This window comes from Salvelinus fontinalis, chromosome 42, assembly GCF_029448725.1.
Source record: "Salvelinus fontinalis isolate EN_2023a chromosome 42, ASM2944872v1, whole genome shotgun sequence".
NCBI classification, from domain to species: Eukaryota; Metazoa; Chordata; class Actinopteri; order Salmoniformes; family Salmonidae; genus Salvelinus; species Salvelinus fontinalis.
This window is the reverse complement of record NC_074706.1, coordinates 19,702,803-19,724,976: the sequence shown is the minus strand read 5'-3', so window position 1 is coordinate 19,724,976 and position 22,174 is coordinate 19,702,803. Positions and strand designations below refer to the sequence as shown.

The 22,174-nt window shown below is 43.4% G+C and overlaps 1 protein-coding gene across 1 annotated transcript; it reads left to right on the top strand.

Annotated features, from left to right (window-relative positions):
- The first annotated feature begins 911 nt into the window (after positions 1-911).
- Positions 912-21,805, top strand: LOC129841451 (uncharacterized). The gene is made up of 6 exons (XM_055909719.1): positions 912-1,424; positions 1,902-2,032; positions 3,502-3,675; positions 15,320-15,469; positions 15,820-15,931; positions 18,909-21,805. The coding sequence occupies exons 1-6, from the start codon at positions 1,148-1,150 to the stop codon at positions 19,871-19,873; spliced, it is 1,809 nt and encodes a 602-aa protein (XP_055765694.1). The 5' UTR covers positions 912-1,147; the 3' UTR covers positions 19,874-21,805.
- Positions 21,806-22,174: the final 369 nt, after the last annotated feature.

Here is a 22,174-nt window from a genome sequence, read left to right as displayed (position 1 = left end):
GACAAACGTACAGTCAATAACACAATAGAAAAAAGTCTATATACAGTGTGTGCAAATGGCATGAGGAGGTAAGGCAATAAATAGGCCATAGTAGCGAAGTAATTACAATTTAGCAAATTAACACTGGAGTGATAGATGTGCAGATGATGATGCGCAAGTAGAAATACTGGTGTGGAAAAGAGCAAAAAAGTCAAAAACAATATGGGGATGAGGTAGGTAGATTGGATGGGCTATTTACAGCTGCAGCGATTGGTTAGCTGCTCAGATAGCTAATGTTTCAAGTTAGTGAGGGAGATATAAAGTCACAGACATATGTCATTTTTTTCTGGTTTGTGTGAAATCGTTCATATAACGCCAGTCTGCACACCCAAGGTGAATTGGTTTAGTCTTAACTCTTGGTTGACAGTGTTGGGGGATGGGTTTTTTATTGACACTCGAGTGACAAATCAACACATTTGTTTCTATTTGTCTCTGTTACTTTTTGAAATGAGTATTATTTTTTGTATATTGATTTAGTTTTAAATGTTATGATTATTTATTTGTGTTGTTCCAAATGTCTGAATAAAAATTACAGTTAGTGCAGGAGGGGGGTTCGCCCAGGGAGCCATACAAGCTAGAACGGCCAATGTGTGCAGATAACGGGTGGTCAATAGGTTTATTTGAAATACCACACTTAGGCTGCATTGGCATTTAGCAGGACAAATTGGTTTGGTTATACTGTATCTGTGCGCTGACGATTAATTTTATACATTATAGTTTATTTCCTCAGACCTTATTTTCGGTCCCTATCCTTTCCCCATTCAGTTTTCCCACAAGGCTGGCTGAAAGAACCAGAGGTAACTTATTTCCGGGTTTTAGGACTACACGCTGGCGTGCTCTTGATTTTTTATTTGAGCAAATCTAAGCGATATCCGACTCATCATTAGTCCAAACTCTCGCGGTAGATCAATTGTAAATCTCGTCCGCAGCTGTACTGCATCTAGTCACAACGGTACCAAGTTTGACATTTATTAACACCATGGAACTGAAACATATGACTAATTTAACAGCACAGCATCAGGTACATACACCAAGCAGCATTTAATTCGCATTGGAGACAGGACTTGGTTGATAGATATATCTCGGTAACGCTAATTAGCTGCTAACAATGGCTAACTGTATGGGTTTTCACACTCAAATAGCCTCCATCTTGGAGGTGCTAGCGAATGCAGCAGTGGCAGAGATCTGTAAACTTGTAGACGACGACTATGCGGTGTTTCGTTTAGAAATAACTCAAAGCCAGAAAGAAAACAGGGCATTGCGGAGAAAACTACTAGAACTGAAGGTGGCACGGGAGCGCGCAGAGAGGACAATACGAGAGCGCGTTCTCGCCAGTCGTCCCAGCAGTGTCAAGATCCTTGACCGATACAGAGGAATGGCAAGAGGTACATTTTACAGAAGTCTGAGGCTGCGCGGCCTGTCGCAGTTAACATCAAATTGTATTGGTCACATACACTTTTAAATGTTATTGCGGTTGCAGCGAAATGCTTGTATATAGCTCATTGTATGTCGCCCTGTTTCCCTCTGCACGTGTTCAGATGTTTTACCCAGAATTGGGTCTTAGCCAGTTTTTGGATAGTATGATTACTTTGTGTCTTTGTGCAACATGGCTATCATATTCTAACCAAAATCTTGATTTACTGCATTTCCTATTATTTACTCAATGAAAACAATGTGATGCATGAAATCAATAAATAGTATATCAAGAAGTTATGAGAAGTGTTACCTTACATCTTTGCCAATTGTAGACAGTGTCAACATAACCACGGGAAGTAGGGGTGCTGCAACTCCCCCTGATAAACAGAAGATATTAACCCCCCCCCCTAACCTAACCACCTCTTTTCCCCCGATCACACACTCAGGTGAAGGACATCTCACTGGAGGCCACAGGAGCATTGTGAAGCCAGTGGGACACGATACATGGAGAGATGACCAACCAATCACTGTTGATGAGGAGAGTAAAACCTCAACCCAGAACGTTATCGTGATAGAGGTCAGTGTATTAGTGTTGCATAAAATGTGCTATTTGTAAATCAAATGTGGCCCTTTTATTTCAGAAAGGCTCCCCTCAGCTATTCACTTGCTTACATGTACATCCTTATTTATCTGCCATAGGGGAGCTTGTGAGACTTCCCTACGACATTGTGTACAGTTACATGCACACAATAATGTGATTTATTAGCTCTAGTGAAGTGAGTTTGGATCAACTGAATGTATGCATCTTAGAAGTAGTTTTCACAAACAAACTTTACATGTCCCAATTCAGAATCAAATATGCTTCCAAAAAATAGCGTGATATAATGTTTATTTTGATTGGTGATTTTCTACATTTATCAGAGTGCCAAACGGTAGCCTTTGAGATGTGTCCATGTAAACAGGATTATTAGGGAAATCGTTTTTCTTGCATAGCATGTCAACGTTTTGATTTAACTATTATATTAATCTGACTATCCACAGAGGGAGGCTCGCTCGGCTGGTGTTAGTATATGCGCAGATCAAATACACCACTGGAACACCGATTTTAAGGTGTTTACATGTCCTAATAATTCAAAAGATTGCTCAGAAAACCAGGTCTTTTAATCGGCGTATGCTTACTTCGATTTTGACCTTAAGGCGATTAAGATAAGCAGAGTAAGGTGTTTCCATAACTACTACCGTAATTTCCGGACTATAAGCCGCTACTTTTTTCCCACGCTATGAACCTCGCGGTTTATACAATGACGCGGCTAATTTGTTTTTTTTTCTTTTTTCACAAGATTCATGCCGCCAAAAAACTGAGCACCGTCACATAATGTGACGTAAATCGAGCGCGCTCAAACTTGCCATCATTCTGATTACGGTAGTCATTTTGTCACCCTCATCATGGCAAAGACACGGAGAAATGCATATGATGCAGCTTTCAAGTTGAAGGCGATCGATCTGGCTGTTGGAAAAGGAAATAGAGCTGCTGCACGGGAGCTTGGCCTTAATGAGTCGATGATAAGACGTTGGAACTGTGCAGATCCGACTGAAAGCCAAAACAATCGCCACCGCAATGAAGTTTGACTTTCTTGGTAGGCAACTGTTTACTGCTATTTATTTTTTATTTTTGTTACAAGCCGTGTTTCGTTAAAGCCTATTTATTTTTGTTACAAGCCGTGTTTCGTTTAAAAGCCTATTTATTTTTGTTACAAGCCGTGTTTCGTTTAAAGGCTGTGTAAAGTTCATTTGTTTCAATGTACCGGTAGGCACTTGCGGCTTATAGACATGTGCGGTTTATTTATGTACAAAATACATATTTGTAAAAATTTCAGTTTCAGGTACGGCTTATATTCAGGTGCGCTTAATAGTCCAGCAATTACGGTATTGCATAATCTGCCTACTGCCATAATCAATTTAATATATACTTTTTACTGTGCATGTAAACATACTCTTTGTTATCCAATTTAACTCATGTATTGATAACCTCCTCTCTTGTGTCAGTCTGCAGATGCAGAGGCTGCAGGTCCTGAGGTCAAGCAGGAGAGGTCTGAAGGAGAGGAGAACCCGCGGCACAGCAGAGACATCCAGACTGGAGCAACTGTAGCGCCCCATGTAGCTACGGAGGACCCCACCAACGCCCCAGCACAACCCAGGACTCGATGCAGCGTCATGGAGGTCAGTGGAACGCTGAACTCCGTCCTCAATTCCGAGACAGACACCAAGACTTTAACCGTAACACACAGGCTCTTACACACAGGATCTGACCACAGATCAGACCCAGAGAGACTTGGGCTGTGGAGACTGGGCTGTCCTGCTCCCGGCTCAGACTATGTACCGGTATTTCACCAGAACGAGAGGATGGTTCATTCCCGTGAGGATGGTGATGTGTTAGACACTGGCGGTGAGGATACGCTTTCTTCTTACTCTACAGAGATGGACCCTGGCAACATGCCCTTGGGTTTAGAGACACAGACTGATCTGTCTAGAGGGGACTGGAACCAGTACAGTAGTAGTGTGTACTCTGAAGGGTGCCAAGATAAGAAAGTGGAGGGTCTAGTCGTAAATGATGTGACTGTGAAAGTGGAGGGCGACATTTCTCCCACATGGAATGCAGATAGTCACCTAGGAGACAGACACTCACAGGAAAAATATTTCTTAGATTACAGGGAAAGCTTGGAGACAAATTCAAATGTCGCGACCCACTCCCCTTTATACACGTTCGGGGACTGTGACCCAGTGTCCACGTCGATGGGGCCTTCCGATTCAAACGGCCGCGTCCTTTTCGATCAGGTATTGCACTCAAACGACAGGGCTAGAGCCCAGGCTCCGGGAGGGGGAGCAACATCAGGCAATAGTAAAGAGAATCGGTTCCTCTGCATGTTCTGTAACAAAGGCTTCAGCAGCCCCCAGAAGGTGGAGATCCACCAGAGGGTCCACAAAGGGGTTAAACCATTCAACTGTACCCAGTGTCACATACGCTTCACCCAGTCTAGTGACCTGAAGAGGCACCAGAGGGTCCACAGAGGGGTGAAACCCTTCAGCTGTACCCAGTGTCATATGCGCTTTACCCAGTCTAGTGACCTGAAGAGGCACCAGAGGGTCCATACAGGGGAGAAACCCTACAGCTGCCCGCAGTGTCACATGCGCTTCACCCAGGCTGGCAGCCTAAAGAGGCACCTGAAGGTCCACACGGGAGAAAGGCCTTTCGCCTGTCCGCACTGTGGGAAGAGGTTCTCAGAGAGGAGATACCTTAGGATACACCAGCAGAAAAACCATTCTACTCTATAAACTAGAAACCATTCTATGTTATAGCTTATTACGTTTAGATCAAACCCTGCATTAAAGACAAAGATTACTTTTCATTGTTGTCAGCAGAAAAGATCCACAGATGCATTTGGAGTAGCGAAAGTAACAAATTTCAGTGTTGAATATTCCTGGTTTGAATATTGCACGTGACAACTTGAATGAGGATGGTAACGGACTATATTGCCACTCCTATTTGCTATCTCTTCAATCTAAGCCTTCAGGAAAGTAAGTGCCCTCAGGCCTGGAGGGAAGCAAAAGTAATTCCGCTACCCGAGAATAGCAAAGCACCCTTTGCAAACTCAAACAGCCGAGCAATCAACCTGCTACCAACCCTTAAACTTTTTGAAACAAATTGTGTTTTACCAGATACAATGCTATTTCACAATAAACAAATTAACAACTGACTTTCAGCATGCTTATAGGGAAGGGCACTCAACATGCACTTTCGCAATGATGATTGGCTGGAAGAAATTGATAATAAGAAGCTTATGGGAGATGTTTTGTTAGACTTGAGTGCAGATTTTGGCATTATCGATCATAATTTGATGCTGGAAAAATGCATGTTATGGCTTTACATGCTCTGCTAATTTGTGGATTGAGAGTTACATTTCTTTGAATGGAAGCCTCCAACATAATCCAGGTAGTCGGGCATTCCTCAGGGCAGTTGTCTAGGCCCCTTTTTTTTTTTTTATCTTTACTAATGAGCTGGCACTGAGTAAAGCCTGTGTGTCTTACTGCTTTCACAGATTTATGGTATTTTGCTTGTAAAAAAAAAATGGGGCAATGTTTATATGACCCCCTTACAAACAGGCACATTTTTACCACATTCTTGCCTGCATTCGCCTTATATACCTCCTGTGCGCATGCCGGCATGCAGGTGATGAGTTGTAGTAGTGGTGTGCAGATGCTTGTGGGCGTTATTTTAATAAATCCATTGAATATACACCATCAAAAATAAATACATTAGACTAATCAAATGTATTTTCAAAGGAATAGAATAGGCTTAGCAGAGTTTAATTATGTTACATACAAATGAATTAAGTCAATAGTTCATTAAACTCACCCCATTCAGTCAACACACATGTATTTTATAGTAAGAATAAAATACAAATAATATATTTCCTACACAACCTCTGTCATATAAAAAAGTGATATTCTGAAACAGAGCCCAAGCCCATGCCTTTTTGATCCACGTTTCATCTATTTCCTACTCTAGCTCCACTTTGTTAGGGAGCAGGAGTAGGGTCTTATCTTCATCGTGATACTGATAGAAAATAAAAGTTGACTTCATATTTCATAATCTCCGCAGGCTTTTGGAGTTGCCTATACGCGATCAAGCAAAATAATAGGTCTACACTTGAATTAGACTACATTATTGAATGCTATAGGTTTCTGATTTGCTCAGCCAGAAACCAATTAGCCTGAGACAAGTCTGAACTCAGTCTAGGCGTACTAAGCAACTGCTAGAGAAGAGCAAAATAATCCACTTGTTACACTGCATAGGCCTATATTACATGCTGCCATTTTCAAATAAATGAGCCAACTATACAACATGATCATGAGCAGCACACACCTCAACATAGCTAACATTTCCCCAGTCTAATTGTAGCCTAACCAATATCCAAACGGAGGTTCAATGAAAACAAAAATCTGACATTGATTTATCAAGACGAGTCCCAACGCTTGTCTCAAGCAGCACGAGGGTGCAGTCCCAATCAAAATGGTGCTGAAATTATGATTTAGTTGACCACGTGGGTAGGCTATTGCTTCAAATGTATTACCACCGATTGGAAGACTTTGGGAGTTTCATCAAGCAACAATTTGATACGTGCCTTCAATTGCATTAGCCTACTTTATTCCATTATTTTTTGTCATTCAGTGATATTTATTCCCACAGTAATTCTTTATGGATCCATCCAGTTGTGGTTAAGAAAACAGTCCACACTTAGTGGGGGGCTATGCGAGGTGAATGGCGAAGTGACATGCCTCAAAGTTTAGAAACTGGTGGGATGATGGTTACAGGACTGTGCAAAGCAACCATCAAGAGTTGAAGAGCATAATGCATGTCAACCATACTACGCGGTAGGCAGAACTTTACCAAATTGATTACTAGGTAGTTAGGTAGAAATATAAGTTTAGGATTTGATACTGGCAATACCTTTTGAGATATTAAGAAAAAGGAGGACAAAAAGTTGGCTGTTTGGCAAATAAGGTACATGCATGCTGATGACTGAACATTATACACGTCAGCTACCACAGCAAGTGAAATCACTGCAACACTTAAAGAACTGCAGTCAGTTTTAGAATGGGTGGCAAGTAATAAGCTAGTACTAAATATTAAAAAACTAAAAGCAATGTATTTGGGACAAACCATTCACTTGGCAGCAGCTAATGGCGATCACCAATAAATACACACACATTGTGACATACATTCAGTGTACAAAACATTAGGAACACCTTCTTACTATCGAGTTACACCCCCCTTTCCTCTCAGAACAGCTTCAATTCGTTGAGGCATGGACACTACAAGGTGTCGAAAGCGTTCAACAGGGATGCTGACTCCAATGCTTCCCACATTTGTCAAGTTGGCTGGATGTCCTACCATACCCCGTTTGTTCAAAGGGACTTAAATATTTTGTCTTGCACATTCACCCTCTGAATGGCACACACACACACACAATCCATATCTCAATTACCTCAAGGCTTAAAATCCTTCCTTAAGCTGTCTCCTCCCCTTCATCTACACTGATCTGAAGTGATTTTAACAGGTGACTTCAGTAGGGGGATCATAGCTTTCACCTGGTCAGTCTATGCCATGGACAGAGCAGGTCTCCCTAATGTTTTGTACACTGTGTATAAGCCACATATGCCTAAAGTCTGTTACATATTGTGTTTCTACTGTGTAGGCTATATGATGTTCAAATGCCTATTTCATTACGTTCATTGAACTACTTTGTTTTTCACCCAAGACACTTTTAATGAGAATTTATCCAGTTTATCATGTCTATGTGTGGTTTTCATATGGTTTATTTAAAACTTATGTTTAATAAACACAAAATGAGACTTCATACTAAGACTTTCATTCACTCTTTAGTATACACCTCACCCTGTTATGCATACACCCAACAGCACTTTATCACCAATATACACTTACTAAATATACCTACACAAACAAACACCTACTGTACACATCAAAATAGTTAAGTCACATGTCTGACTTTTGACTTATCATCACTGCCTTATCTTTATCCACAACATCATATTTATGTCCATGATGAGTTGAACAATGAAGTCATTCTGTAACTACATTTACATTACATTTAAGTCATTTAGCAGACGCTCTTATCCAGAGCGACTTACAAATTGGTGCATTCACCTTATGACATCCAGTGGAACAGCCACTTTACAATAGTGCATCTAGATCATTTTAAGGGGGGGGGGGGGGGGCAGAAGGATTGCTTTATCCTAGGTATTCCTTGAAGAGGTGGGGTTTCAGGTGTCTCCGGAAGGTGGTGATTGACTCCGCTGTCCTGGCGTCGTGAGGGAGTTTGTTCCACCATTGGGGTGCCAGAGCAGCGAACAGTTTTGACTGGGCTGAGCGGGAACTGTACTTCCTCAGTGGTAGGGAGGCGAGCAGGCCAGAGGTGGATGAACGCAGTGCCCTTGTTTGGGTGTAGGGCCTGATCAGAGCCTGAAGGTACTGAGGTGCCGTTCCCCTCACAGCTCCGTAGGCAAGCACCATGGTCTTGTAGCGGATGCGAGCTTCAACTGGAAGCCAGTGGAGAGAGCGGAGGAGCGGGGTGACGTGAGAGAACTTGGGAAGGTTGAACACCAGACGGGCTGCGGCGTTCTGGATGAGTTGTAGGGGTTTAATGGCACAGGCAGGGAGCCCAGCCAACAGCGAGTTGCAGTAATCCAGACGGGAGATGACAAGTGCCTGGATTAGGACCTGCGCCGCTTCCTGTGTGAGGCAGGGTCGTACTCTGCGGATGTTGTAGAGCATGAACCTACAGGAACGGGCCACCGCCTTGATGTTGGTGGAGAACGACAGGGTGTTGTCCAGGATCACGCCAAGGTTCTTAGCGCTCTGGGAGGAGGACACAATGGAGTTGTCAACCGTGATGGCGAGATCATGGAACGGACAGTCCTTCCCCGGGAGGAAGAGCAGCTCCGTCTTGCCGAGGTTCAGCTTGAGGTGGTGATCCGTCATCCACACTGATATGTCTGCCAGACATGCAGAGATGCGATTCGCCACCTGGTCATCAGAAGGGGGAAAGGAGAAGATTAATTGTGTGTCGTCTGCATAGCAATGATAGGAGAGACCATGTGAGGTTATGACAGAGCCAAGTGACTTGGTGTATAGCGAGAATAGGAGAGGGCCTAGAACAGAGCCCTGGGGGACACCAGTGGTGAGAGCGCGTGGTGAGGAGACAGATTCTCGCCACGCCACCTGGTAGGAGCGACCTGTCAGGTAGGACGCAATCCAAGCGTGGGCCGCGCCGGAGATGCCCAACTCGGAGAGGGTGGAGAGGAGGATCTGATGGTTCACAGTATCGAAGGCAGCCGATAGGTCTAGAAGGATGAGAGCAGAGGATAGAGAGTTAGCTTTAGCAGTGCGGAGCGCCTCCGTGATACAGAGAAGAGCAGTCTCAGTTGAGTGACTAGTCTTGAAACCTGACTGATTTGGATCAAGAAGGTCATTCTGAGAGAGATAGCAGGAGAGCTGGCCAAGGACGGCACGTTCAAGAGTTTTGGAGAGAAAAGAAAGAAGGGATACTGGTCTGTAGTTGTTGACATCGGAGGGATCGAGTGTAGGTTTTTTCAGAAGGGGTGCAACTCTCGCTCTCTTGAAGACGGAAGGGACGTAGCCAGCGGTCAGGGATGAGTTGATGAGCGAGGTGAGGTAAGGTAGAAGGTCTCCGGAAATGGTCTGGAGAAGAGAGGAGGGGATAGGGTCAAGCGGGCAGGTTGTTGGGCGGCCGGCCGTCACAAGACGCGAGATTTCATCTGGAGAGAGAGGGGAGAAAGAGGTCAAAGCACAGGGTTGGGCAGTGTGAGCAGAACCAGCGGTGTCGTTTGACTTAGCAAACGAGGATCGGATGTCGTCGACCTTCTTTTCAAAATGGTTGACGAAGTCGTCTGCAGAGAGGGAGGAGGGGGGGGGAGGGGGAGGAGGATTCAGGAGGGAGGAGAAGGTGGCAAAGAGCTTCCTAGGGTTAGAGGCAGATGCTTGGAATTTAGAGTGGTAGAAAGTGGCTTTAGCAGCAGAGACAGAAGAGGAAAATGTAGAGAGGAGGGAGTGAAAGGATGCCAGGTCCGCAGGGAGGCGAGTTTTCCTCCATTTCCGCTCGGCTGCCCGGAGCCCTGTTCTGTGAGCTCGCAATGAGTCGTCGAGCCACGGAGCGGGAGGGGAGGACCGAGCCGGCCTGGAGGATAGGGGACATAGAGAGTCAAAGGATGCAGAAAGGGAGGAGAGGAGGGTTGAGGAGGCAGAATCAGGAGATAGGTTGGAGAAGGTTTGGGCAGAGGGAAGAGATGATAGGATGGAAGAGGAGAGAGTAGCGGGGGAGAGAGAGCGGAGGTTGGGACGGCGCGATACCATCCGAGTAGGGGCAGTGTGGGAAGTGTTGGATGAGAGCGAGAGGGAAAAGGATACAAGGTAGTGGTCGGAGACTTGGAGGGGAGTTGCAATGAGGTTAGTGGAAGAACAGCATCTAGTAAAGATGAGGTCAAGCGTATTGCCTGCCTTGTGAGTAGGGGGGGAAGGTGAGAGGGTGAGGTCAAAAGAGGAGAGGAGTGGAAAGAAGGAGGCAGAGAGGAATGAGTCAAAGGTAGACATGGGGAGGTTAAAGTCACCCAGAACTGTGAGAGGTGAGCCGTCCTCAGGAAAGGAGCTTATCAAGGCATCAAGCTCATTGATGAACTCTCCAAGGGAACCTGGAGGGCGATAAATGATAAGGATGTTAAGCTTGAAAGGGCTGGTAACTGTGACAGCATGGAATTCAAAGGAGGCGATAGACAGATGGGTAAGGGGAGAAAGAGAGAATGACCACTTGGGAGAGATGAGGATCCCGGTGCCACCACCCCGCTGACCAGACGGTCTCGGGGTGTGCGAGAACACGTGGGCAGACGAAGAGAGAGCAGTAGGAGTAGCAGTGTTATCTGTGGTGAGCCATGTTTCCGTCAGTGCCAGGAAGTCGAGGGACTGGAGGGACGCATAGGCTGAGATGAGCTCTGCCTTGTTGGCCGCAGATCGGCAGTTCCAGAGGCTACCGGAGACCTGGAACTCCACGTGGGTCGTGCGGGCTGGGACCACCAGGTTAGGGTGGGCGCGGCCACGCGGTGTGAAGCGTTTGTATGGTCTGTGCAGAGAGGAGAGAACAGGGATAGACAGACACATGGTTGACAGGCTACAGAAGAGGCTACGCTAATGCAAAGGAGATTAGAATGACAAGTGGGCTACACGTCTCGAATGTTCAGAAAGTCAAGCTTACGTTGCAAAAAAATAAAAATAAAATACAAGATCTTATTGACTAAAATGATATAGTACTGCTGGCTGGTGAAGTAGCCTGGCTAGCAGTGGCTACGTTGTTGAAAGTGAAGCTGGCTAGGTAACCTCGACAATTTCACTAAATTTCTCTAAACTACACAATTATCGTGGATACAAGGACAGCAAAGACAACTAGCTAACACTACGCTAATCAAGTCGTTCCGTTGTAATGTAAGTTTCTACAGTGCTGCTATTCGGTAGAAGTTGGCTAGCTAGCAGCGTTGGCTAGGTAGGAGGACGACAGCGCGGCAGGCGAAAAAATAGCTGGCTAGCTAACCGATAATTACTCAAAGCTACACAATTATCTTAGATACAAAGATAGCAGAGAAAACTATGTAGCTAGCTAACACTACACAAGTCAAGTCGTTCCGTTGTAATGTAATCGTTTCTACAGTGCTGCTAATTGGTGGCTAGCTGGCTAGCTAGCAGGGTTTACTACGTTACGTTACGTTAGGGCGAGAATACCTGGCTAGCGAACCTCAGCGAACCTTGATAACTACACAATTATCACCGATACAAAGACGGCTATGTAGCCAGCTAAGTAGCTAGCTAAGATCGACAAATGCAAATCAAAGATAGCAAAGACAACTGTGTAGTCAGCCAACACTACACTGATCAAGTCGTTACGTTGTAATGCACTCGTTTCTACAATGCTGCTATTCGGTGGCAAGCTGGCTAGGTAGCCGTGTTGGCTACGTTGCGTTACGTTGGGGCGAAAATAGCTGGCTGGCGAACCTCAATAACTACACAATTATGTTTGATGCAAAGACGGCTATGTAGCTAGCTAAGATCAACCAAATCAAACCGTTGTACTGTAATGAAATGAAAATCAGACCGTTGTACTATAATGAAATGTAATGAAACTACAGTATAGGACTCCGACGTATTGGGGATGGGTAAACACGTTGGGGCCGTACTTGCGAACATTAAAAGTTGACGTTAAAGGTGAAGTTCAAGTATCAGCAAATTCAAATCCTTGAAGTAGTAGCATGTAATCAAAGGCTACATGTTAGCAGTTCCCATTTACATGCACATGTAGCCCTATGATAACCTCACCAGATGGCTGTGATTATTTCCTGTAACAAATTCGGTATCAGCCAAATGAAAATCGTCAATGTAGTTGGCCGTGTTCCAATACATGTTCATGGAACAGTCCTTGAACAGTACTGATAAATACACGTGATGTAGTTTTTGATTAACTGACTGGTCAAATTGCTCTCTGTGCCTAGCTCCACAATCTGCAAGGGTTCGAATCTCACATTAATCCCCCCCCTTTGAAATGTAGAATTATATTTGTGTTCATGTGTTGAAGGGATGTAGCCAACAGCTTGAAAATTAAGCTTAAGAATGACTATCTTTCTTCAGCCTTGCAGACAAACACTGCCATTGCCTAATAATCATATTGCATAGGCTATATTACATAGACATGTACACCTAAATGTAGCCCTACAATGTTTTATATGCATTTGTATAATCATCTAATTCGTCACGTGTTATTTGACTTGAATGAGCATTACAAAGTATAATAGAGTAGGATTACAGGTTGCACTCCGCGTTGCGTCATGCGTTAGAACAGCCCTTAGCCGTGGTATATTGGCCATATACCACACCCCCTCGGGCCTTATTGCTTAATTATATAGACGTGTAGGCCTACACTTACATCTACAATGTTATATATGCATGATTATAATCATCCACTTCGTCACGTGTGTGGGCCAGCAGTGAACAATATTTCCCTTTAACAAAAATGCTTGAAGCAAGGAGTTCTCGAACCCGCAGATAATGAACAGAGTCGTTTGCGAGTCAACCGCTTTAGCTCTGTCACCTGAAAAGCAATGATGGCTACCGTACATGACAGCTATTTGACAAGTCCATAAGGCTCCCTACAACGTTCTTTTTTTACTATGTACGACAAACTTAAATGTTGTATAGACCTACATATTTTTCCCGTAAGAGCACATGGATGTATAAATAACGTATTAAGCAAAAACGTGGGATTTTGTCATATATACGAAAACGTAAGTATCCTAGTCAAGGATGAGATGATCATGCAATATTGACACAGACCAAGTGAAGAGGAACAAAAGTAAACCTTGAATTTGGGAGGTTTAAATGTATCCCTCTGGTGGCCAAGTTGACCTATTTTAAGAAATACCATTGGTTTGTGGAGAAAAAGTTTAAGATCGTTGATAAACTGATACAGAATTTGTTACCGGAAATAATCACGGCCAACTGGTGAGGTTTGCATAGGGCTAAATGTGCAAGCCTATGTAATGGGAACAGCTAACGTGTAGCCTTTGATTACGTGCCACTACGTCAACCATTTTAATGGGTGAGGCTTAACCCCTTACACTTGTGGGAATTGGCCTATGTAACTTGTCAAACTCATTCCATGGAGGTCCGAGTGTCTGCAGGTTTTCGCTCCTCCCTTGTACTTGATTGATGAATTAAGGTCACTAATTAGTAAGGACCCCCCCACCTGGTTGTCAAGGTCTTAATTGAAGGGAAAAACTAAAACCAGCAGACACTAGGCCCTTCATGGAATGAGTTTGACACCCCTGGCCTATATGGATAGGGCCGAATTGAAATGTTTCTTACAGAAGAAATATGGAATCTATATGCATAACCATGGTAGCAATAAAAAAGGATCAGTTTGGACATTATGGGAAAATTAGACTAAAGGTGAGGACAAAACTGTTAATCTGACAACACTAAATCCAAACATGAACTGTTGATTAGTGTTTTTTATTTGTACATTTACTGTAATTTTTGCCGTATTTGTTAATAACTAAATCTGAAAATACTTTGGATACATTCAGTAACGAAGAATGTTCCTGGAAAACGCAACATAAAACAAAAAAAATTGACAAGGGTTTGAGTGGGAGGTCTAAATGGCATCTCCAAGTGGCCACACACCTCTCCAAAGTGTGCGCAGTTCCTACGTTATTTCAATGCACTTTTATGACTCAAAGAATAATCAACTATTAGGTGCTATTTTGAGCTCTACTAGCTGTGCTGTTGAGGAACTAGACCAAGTTGTTTTCTTTGGAACACAGCCCTGCATCCCCGCCATCACACAATTACTGTTCCCGCATTCCAGAAACGGTCCATTTAAATCACAATCTGCTCAGGTGGGCATAATTTGAAATGTTCTATTGCCAACATGGGTAGCTAAGTAACAAAATACGATCTTACAGTTTTTGGCGTTCACAAGGAAAATCAGAGAGGCAGATCATACATTTGGTGCGCACAGAATAGTCATAAGTGCATTCAGATGCGTGTTCCCCGCCTAATTTCTTAAAACAACGGGCTCATTCTGTTCAAAATCACATTATTGGTCGCATACACATATTTAGCAGATGTTATTGTGAGTCAGAAGAACCCAGGGTATGACGCCATGTCATCTTGTACATCAAGCATAGTGATCAGAAACGTTGACGATGTATATATTACATGAGTTTTATGATATGTGAAGTGCACATTTGGACTAATGGGTGTTTGGCTTGCTTGTATGACATCAAAGCGGTATTTATTATAATCCTCAACATTGCATCTTGCAAAATACATGAAGTCCTCTTTGTGTACAGCATTTCCCTCACTCAGACAACAACAAACAATGGCTAAAGTTGCCCAATTAGCGGGAGGGATGGGGTCAACTTCTTGCCGCGCATGGTGTTCAAGTTCAGAACCGCTGTCAGTCAAAACCATTACTGCGCTGTGAAGTGGAGACCTTGATCTCTGACGTCATGTATAGCGTGTTACTGTATAGCATTCCAGTTTAGGCGCTTATCAGTCAAAATCTGCTATTTTTCACCCTGTATACGGGTACGAGTGTAAAGAGCTACATTTAACTTGTTCTAATGTTCGCAAGTATGGCCCCCACATATTGAAAGTGTGTTTATTATCTGTGTGTATGTACCTGGGGTGTGTATGTCTGTAATCTGTATCACCTCTCTCATCCAGGAGGAGAGTCCAGAGGTGCTGCTGGTGAAGGAGGAGGGTCTGGGGAACCCTGAGGGGAACATGGTCATGGAGGACAACCTGACTACACCTCCTCCTGAACCCATAGAGGAACCAGCTGAGCAGCACAGGACCAAACACAGTCTCACTGAGGTGAGCCCACTGTGAACTACTGTCTGAATGGTATTAGGTCAGGGTCTGTATCCACAAACCCTCTCAGAGCAGGAGTGATCTAGGATCAGCTTAACCTTTTAGATCATAATGGATAAGATTATATGGAGAGATCCTAGATCAGCACTCCTACTCTGAGACTCTTTGTGGATACTGGCCCTGTGCTTGAGTGTGGGACCATGTCTATGAATGATAAAACCATAAAAGACTATGAATCAAAATCAACTGACATATTTGCATATTACTCATTGCCCAATCAGAAGATGCTCCATAGCAGGGTGCTCATATCAGATTTCTTGATCCAACATCCTCTCACTCTGTATCTCTTACAGCCAGTAGACATGGAGGATGGGAAGCCTGATCTACTGCTGGTCAAAGAGGAGACAATAGAAGACGAACCAGATAGCATTGATCTGCTGAGTGGACTAAAGATGGGGGAGCAAGGTAAGAAGTACATATAGCCTACATACCAAGGTTATTATAGTTTTGTGTTTTTATTTATATTAGTTTTAAGATTTATTTGAAATTCAGTTTCAATTCGTTTTCAGAACTGATTTACTCACTTTGAAGTTTTATAAAAACATTTATATTTCGTTTTTATATTTTTTTGTTTTAGGGACAAAGTAGCCTGTGTGTGGGAGGCTAGGAGCCACTTATAACTTCTGTTCTTGGGGATGTCACTTCTTGCCACGGTGGGGCAGTAATGCATAAGGTGATGGGTCAGGTCATTAGGTTAGGTTTAAAGGTAGACTCAGTGAGATGACAGATGCACCAAGTTAACAGTAGTAGTGGGTCAATTCCCTCAATGACGAGGAGCTTTGGAGCGCTAAACTTCAACACTGTTTTCGTCTACATTGTAGAATAATAGTGAAGACATCAAAACTATGAAATAACATTGTGTTAAACAAATCAAAATATATTTTACATTTGAGATTCTTCAAAGTAGCCTTTGACTTGATGACCGCTTTGCACACTCTTGGCATTCTCTCAACCAGCTTCATGAGGTGGAATGGAATGCATTTCAATTAACAGGCCTTGTTAAAAGTTAATGTGGAATTTCTTTCCCTCTTAATGTGTTTGAGCCAATCAGTTGTGTTGTGACATGGTAGGGGTGGTATACAGAAGATAGCCCTATTTGGTAGAAGACCAACTCCATAATTTGGCAAGAACAGCTCAAATAAGCAATGAGAAACGACAGTCCATCATTACTTTAAGACATGAAGGTCAGTTTCTTCAAGTGCAGTCGCAAAATCCATCAAGCACTATGATGAAACTGGCTCTCATGAGGACCGCCACAGGAAAGGAAGACCCAGAGTTACCTCTACTGCAGATGATAAGTTCATTAGTTACTAGCCTCAGAAATAGGCAATTAACTGCACTTCAGATTGCAGCCAAAATAAATGCTTCACAGAGTTCAAGTAACAAACATCAACTGCTTGAATTAGGCCTTCATCGTCAAATTTCTGCAAAGAAAACACTACTAAAGGGCACCAATAAGAAGAACAGACTTGTTTGGGCCAAGAAACACAAGAAATGGACATTAGACCGGTGGAAATCTGTCCTTTGATCTGATGAGTCCAAATTCTTTGTGACGCAGAGTAGGTGAACAAATGATCTCCGCATGTGTGGTTCCCACCGTGAAGCATGGAGGAGGAGGTGTGATGGTGCTTTGCTGGTGATACTGTCAGTGATTTATTTAGAATTCATGGCACACTTAACCAGCATGGCTACCACAGCATTCTGCAGTGATACACCATCCCATCTGGTTTGGGTTTAGTGGGACTATCATTTGTTTTTCAACAGGACGATGACCCAACAAACACCTCCCAGCTGTGTAAGGGCTATTTGAAACTCCTTCAAGACTGTTGGAAAAGCATTCCAGGTGAAGCTGGTTGAGAGAATGCCAAGAGTGTACAAAGCTGTCATCAAGGCAAAGGGTGGCTACTTAAACAAATCAAAATATTTTAGATTTTAGATTCTTCTAACACTTTTTTGGTTACTATGATTCCATATGTGTTATTTCATAGTTTTGATGTCTTCACTATTATTCTACAATGTAAAAATAAAGAAAAACCCTGGAATGAGTAGGTGTGTCCAAACTTTTGACTGGTACTGTAAGTATTAAGTACTTAGGTGATGGACATTTGGCAGTGATTACAGCCTCAAGTCTTCTTGGGTATGACCGCTACAAGCTTGGCACACCTTTATTTGGGGAGTTTCTCACATTCTTCTCTGCAGATCCTCAAGCTCTGTCAGGTTGGATAGGGATCGTCGCTGCACAGCTATTTACAGGTCTCTGAGATGTTAGATTAGGTTCAAGTCCGGGCTCTGGCTGGGCCACTCAAGGACATTCAAAGACTTGTCCCGAAGCCACTCCTGTGTTGTCTTGGCTGTGTGGTCTGGGTCATTGTCCTTGGTTTCATCAGACCAGAGAATCTTGTTTCTCATGGTCTGAGAGTCCTTAGGTGCCTTTTGGCAAACTCCAAGCGGGCTGTCATGTGCCTTTTACTGAGTGGCTTCCGTCTGACCATTCTACCATAAAGACCTGATTGGTGGAGTGCTGCAGAGATGGTTGTCCTTCTGGAAGTTTCTCCCATCTCCACACAGGAACTCTGGGGCACTGTCAGAGTGACCATCAGGTTCTTGGTCACCTCCCTGACCAAGGCCCTTCTCCCCAGATTGTTCAGTTTGAACGGGCGGCCAGCTCTAGGAAGAGTTTTGGCAGTTCCAAACTTCTTCCATTTAAGAATAATGGAGGCCACTGTGTTCTTGGGGACCTTCAATGCTGCAGACATTTGTGGTACCCTTCCCCAGATCTTCACCTCAACACAATCCTGTCTCGGAGCTCTATGGACAATTCCTTCGACCTCATGGCTTGGTTTTTGCTCTGACATTCACTGTCAACTGTAGGACCTTATACAGACAGGTGTGTGCCTTCCCAAATCATGTAAAAAATGTTTTACCACCGGTGGATTCGAATCAAGTTGTAGAAACATCAAGGATGATCAATGGAAACAGAATGCACCGGAGTTCAATTTCGAGTGTCATAGCAAAGGGTCTGAGTACTTATGTAAATAAGGTGTCTTTATTTCTAAAAACCTGTTTTGGCTTTGTCATTATGGGGTCTTGTGTGTAGATTGACGAGTTAAAACATTTATTTAATCAATTTTAGAATAAGGTTGTAACGTAAAAATGTGGAAAAGGGGAAGGGGTCTGAATACTTTCCGAATGCACTGTAATAACCAGTAATAGATCTAAAATGGGAATAGTGATGCGCCTGGATATAGTGAAATTAAATCAATACAACTTATGTTTACATACAAAAACATACAATTAACTTGACATGGTAATTGACAAAAAAATCCATATGTAAAGTTCTCTGCCATGTTTGTAAAGTCCATTTTTTTACTTCTTCCTTAAGGTAGTTGGCTGGAGGCTAACAGAGGAGACTGGGTGGCCATCTTGGACTCCCAGATCCAGATGGGTGCAGCCAAGGGCCCAGGGGACATCATCACCGAGCAGGCCCGGACCAAATGCGACTTAGTGGAGGCCAGGAGATGGGACAGTGTCCTCAACTCTGGGCTGGGGAACAACACTGTTAACCACAACCAGAAACAGACAATTGAATGCAAAACAACAACCAAACGTAGTCTCCAAGACAACAGACTGTCTGAGACCAGAGCGAGGCGTCGATTTGGTCTACGGGGATGGGGAGGTGTTGGTATGCGGCGGGAGAGATCAGACACAGACTCAGCTAGCGATGCTCCGTCCTGCTCCTATAGTTGTGATTCAGAGAGACTGATTGCACCTCAGGTTAACCCCCTAACAGATGCTGCCTTCAGCCTGCCTTCTATAGGATCTATCAACTGGAACATGGACCCTGCAACAACACAGACACTCCCTGGCCTTCGTCCTCACACTCTCCTAATGTTAAACCAGACCTCAGACAATGCCAGCGCCTCAACACTAAATGGCTACACAAGCCCATTGACAAATGAGAGAAGCAGAGACGGAATCAGCAAAGGTGGCAGGGCCAAAGAGAAGCGCTTCCCGTGTTCATTCTGTGGGAAAGCCTTCAGTTTCCCCAAACAGGTAGAGATCCATCAGAGGATGCACACGGGGGAGAAACCGTTTAGCTGCCACCTGTGCCGGGCCAGTTTCTCGGACTCGTCAAACCTGAAGAGGCACCAGAGGGTCCACACAGGGGAGAAACCCTACAGCTGCACCCAGTGTGAGAAGAGGTTCTCCCACCAGCACCAACTAAAGATGCACCTGAAGGTCCACACGGGAGAGAGGCCGTTTGCCTGTACATACTGTGGGAAGAGGTTCTCAGAGAGGAGCTACCTCAGGATACACCAGCAGAAAATGCACACGGCCCATGTATAGAGTATAGTGGTGACATGTAATGTAGTACTAGTTAGTATGTTTGTAGTCAATTGTTGTTTTTGGATTTAGTTGGAAACTGGATGAGGTGAACTGAGGAAAGAATGAGTATGATGAGGCAGAGTAGATGATATAGTGGCTTGCGAAACTTTTCACCCCCTTGGCATTTTTACTTATTTTGTTGCCTTACAACCTGGAATTAAAATATATTTTTGTGGGTTTGTATCATTTGATTTAAACAACATGCCTACCACTTTGAAAATGCAAAATATTTTTTCTTGTGAAACAAACAAGAAATAAGACAAAACTGAACTTGAGCGTGCACAACTATTCACCTCCCCCAAAGTCAAGACTTTGTAGAGCTACCTTTTGTAACAATAACAGCTGCAAGTCTCTTGGGGTATGTCTCTGTAAGCTTGGCACATCTAGCCACTGGGATTTTTGCCCATTCTTCAAGGCAAAACTGCTCCAGCTCCTTCAAGTTGGATGGGTTCTGCTGGTGTACAGCAATCTTTAAGTCATACCACAGATTCTCAATTGAATTGAGATCTGGGCTTTGACTAGGCCATTTAAATGTTTTCCTTAAACCACTTGAGTGTTGCTTTAGCAGTATGCTTAGGGTCATTGTCCTGCTGGAAGGTGAACCTCCGTCCCATTCTCAAATCTCTGGAAGACAAACAGGTTTCCCTCAAGAATTTCCCTGTATTTAGCACCATCCATCATGCCTTAAATTCTGACCAGTTTCCCAGTCCCTACCGATGAAAAACATCCCCACAGCATGATGCTGCCACCACCATGCATCACTGTGGGGATGGTGTTCTCCAGGTGATGAGAGGTGTTGGGTTTGCGCCAGACATAGTTTTCCTTGATGGCCAAAAAGCTCAATTTGTGTGCTCTGACCAGAGTACCTTCTTCCATATGTTTGGGGAGTCTCCCACATGCCTTTTGGCGAACACCAAACACCGTGTTTGCTTATTTATTTTAAGCAATGGCTTTTTTCTGGCCACTCTTCCGAAAAGCCCAGCTCTGTGGAGTGTACGGCTTAAAGTGGTCCTATGGACAGATACTCCAATCTCCGCTGTGGAGCTTTGCAATTCCTTTAGGGTTATCTTTGGTCTCTTTGTTGCGTCTCTGATTAATGCCCTCCTTGCCTGGTCTGTGAGTTTTGGTTGGCGGCTCTCTCTTGTCAGGTTTGTTGTGGTACCACATTATTTCCATTTTTTTTAATAATGGATTGAAAAATGGTGCTCTGTGGGATGTTCAAAGTTTCAGATATTTTTTTATAACCCAACCCTGATCTGTACTTCTCCACAATTTTGCCCCTGACCTGTTTGGAGAGCTCCTTGGTCTTCATGGTGTCGCTTGCTTGGTGGTGCACCTTGCTTAGTGGTGTTACAGTCTCTGGGGCCTTTCAGAACAGGCGTATGTATATATATATATATATATATACACACTGATCATGTGACAGATCATGTGATACTTAAATAAAGTCCACCTGTGTGCAATCTAACTAATTATGTGACTTCTAGAGGTAATTGGTTGCACCAGATCATATTAGGGGCTTCATAGCAAAGGGGGTGAATACATAAACTAAAAATCTATTTAAATTACAGGTTGTAATGCAACAAAATAGGAAAAACGCCAAGGGGATTAATACTTTTGCAAGGCACTGTTTGGTGTGACGGTGTCTGTAAAAATGCTTCAACCTTGTCCTGTTGTTTGATGCTGGGGTTTTATGAGGAAATGAATTAATGTTTACTTGAGATGAAGTAGTAAAGATGTGTGTAATGTGATGAACCTTTTCCAAAGTATTCTAAAATTAATTTTATCAAAGCGAGGGTACCAGATTTACAGAAAAGGTCAAGTGTTACCATATTGAGAAAAGTTATTCTACTTGTCACATATTATTTTGTGCAATAAAAGTTCTGTACTTCACATTGAGTGTAGGACCATTTTGTTTAAATTAAATACAACATTTAATCTGTGCTGACTGGCTAGTTTTTTTCTATCATTGCAGGGGCTGAGTTTCCCTTATCTCAGTGGAAACAAAACATTATACTTAATTCTTGAATCATTAAGTAAGTTGAGCCAAAGAGGTAAGTTCAGCCACTCTTGTTTCTAGGTAACCATACACACAATCATTTTACCAAATAGGTCATAATTTCATGGAGTCTGAAGGAAGAAACAACATGGAAAAAGTCCAAAAAAAAGATTGTCAAATGAATGTTAGAGGTTTCATAATGCTTGTATCTTAGCCAAAATTGATATTTTTAAGATGGTTCTATACATCATTTGGGGTCTCTA

Excerpts from the sequence above, each read along its gene's own strand:
- LOC129841451 (XM_055909719.1), top strand. The coding sequence starts at position 1,148 with ATGGCTAACTGTATGGGTTTTCACACTCAAATAGCCTCCATCTTGGAG. Across the intron at positions 2,033-3,501 it reads AGAACGTTATCGTGATAGAG|TCTGCAGATGCAGAGGCTGC; the intron begins GTCAGTGTATTA and ends CTCTTGTGTCAG. Across the intron at positions 15,470-15,819 it reads CCAAACACAGTCTCACTGAG|CCAGTAGACATGGAGGATGG; the intron begins GTGAGCCCACTG and ends TATCTCTTACAG.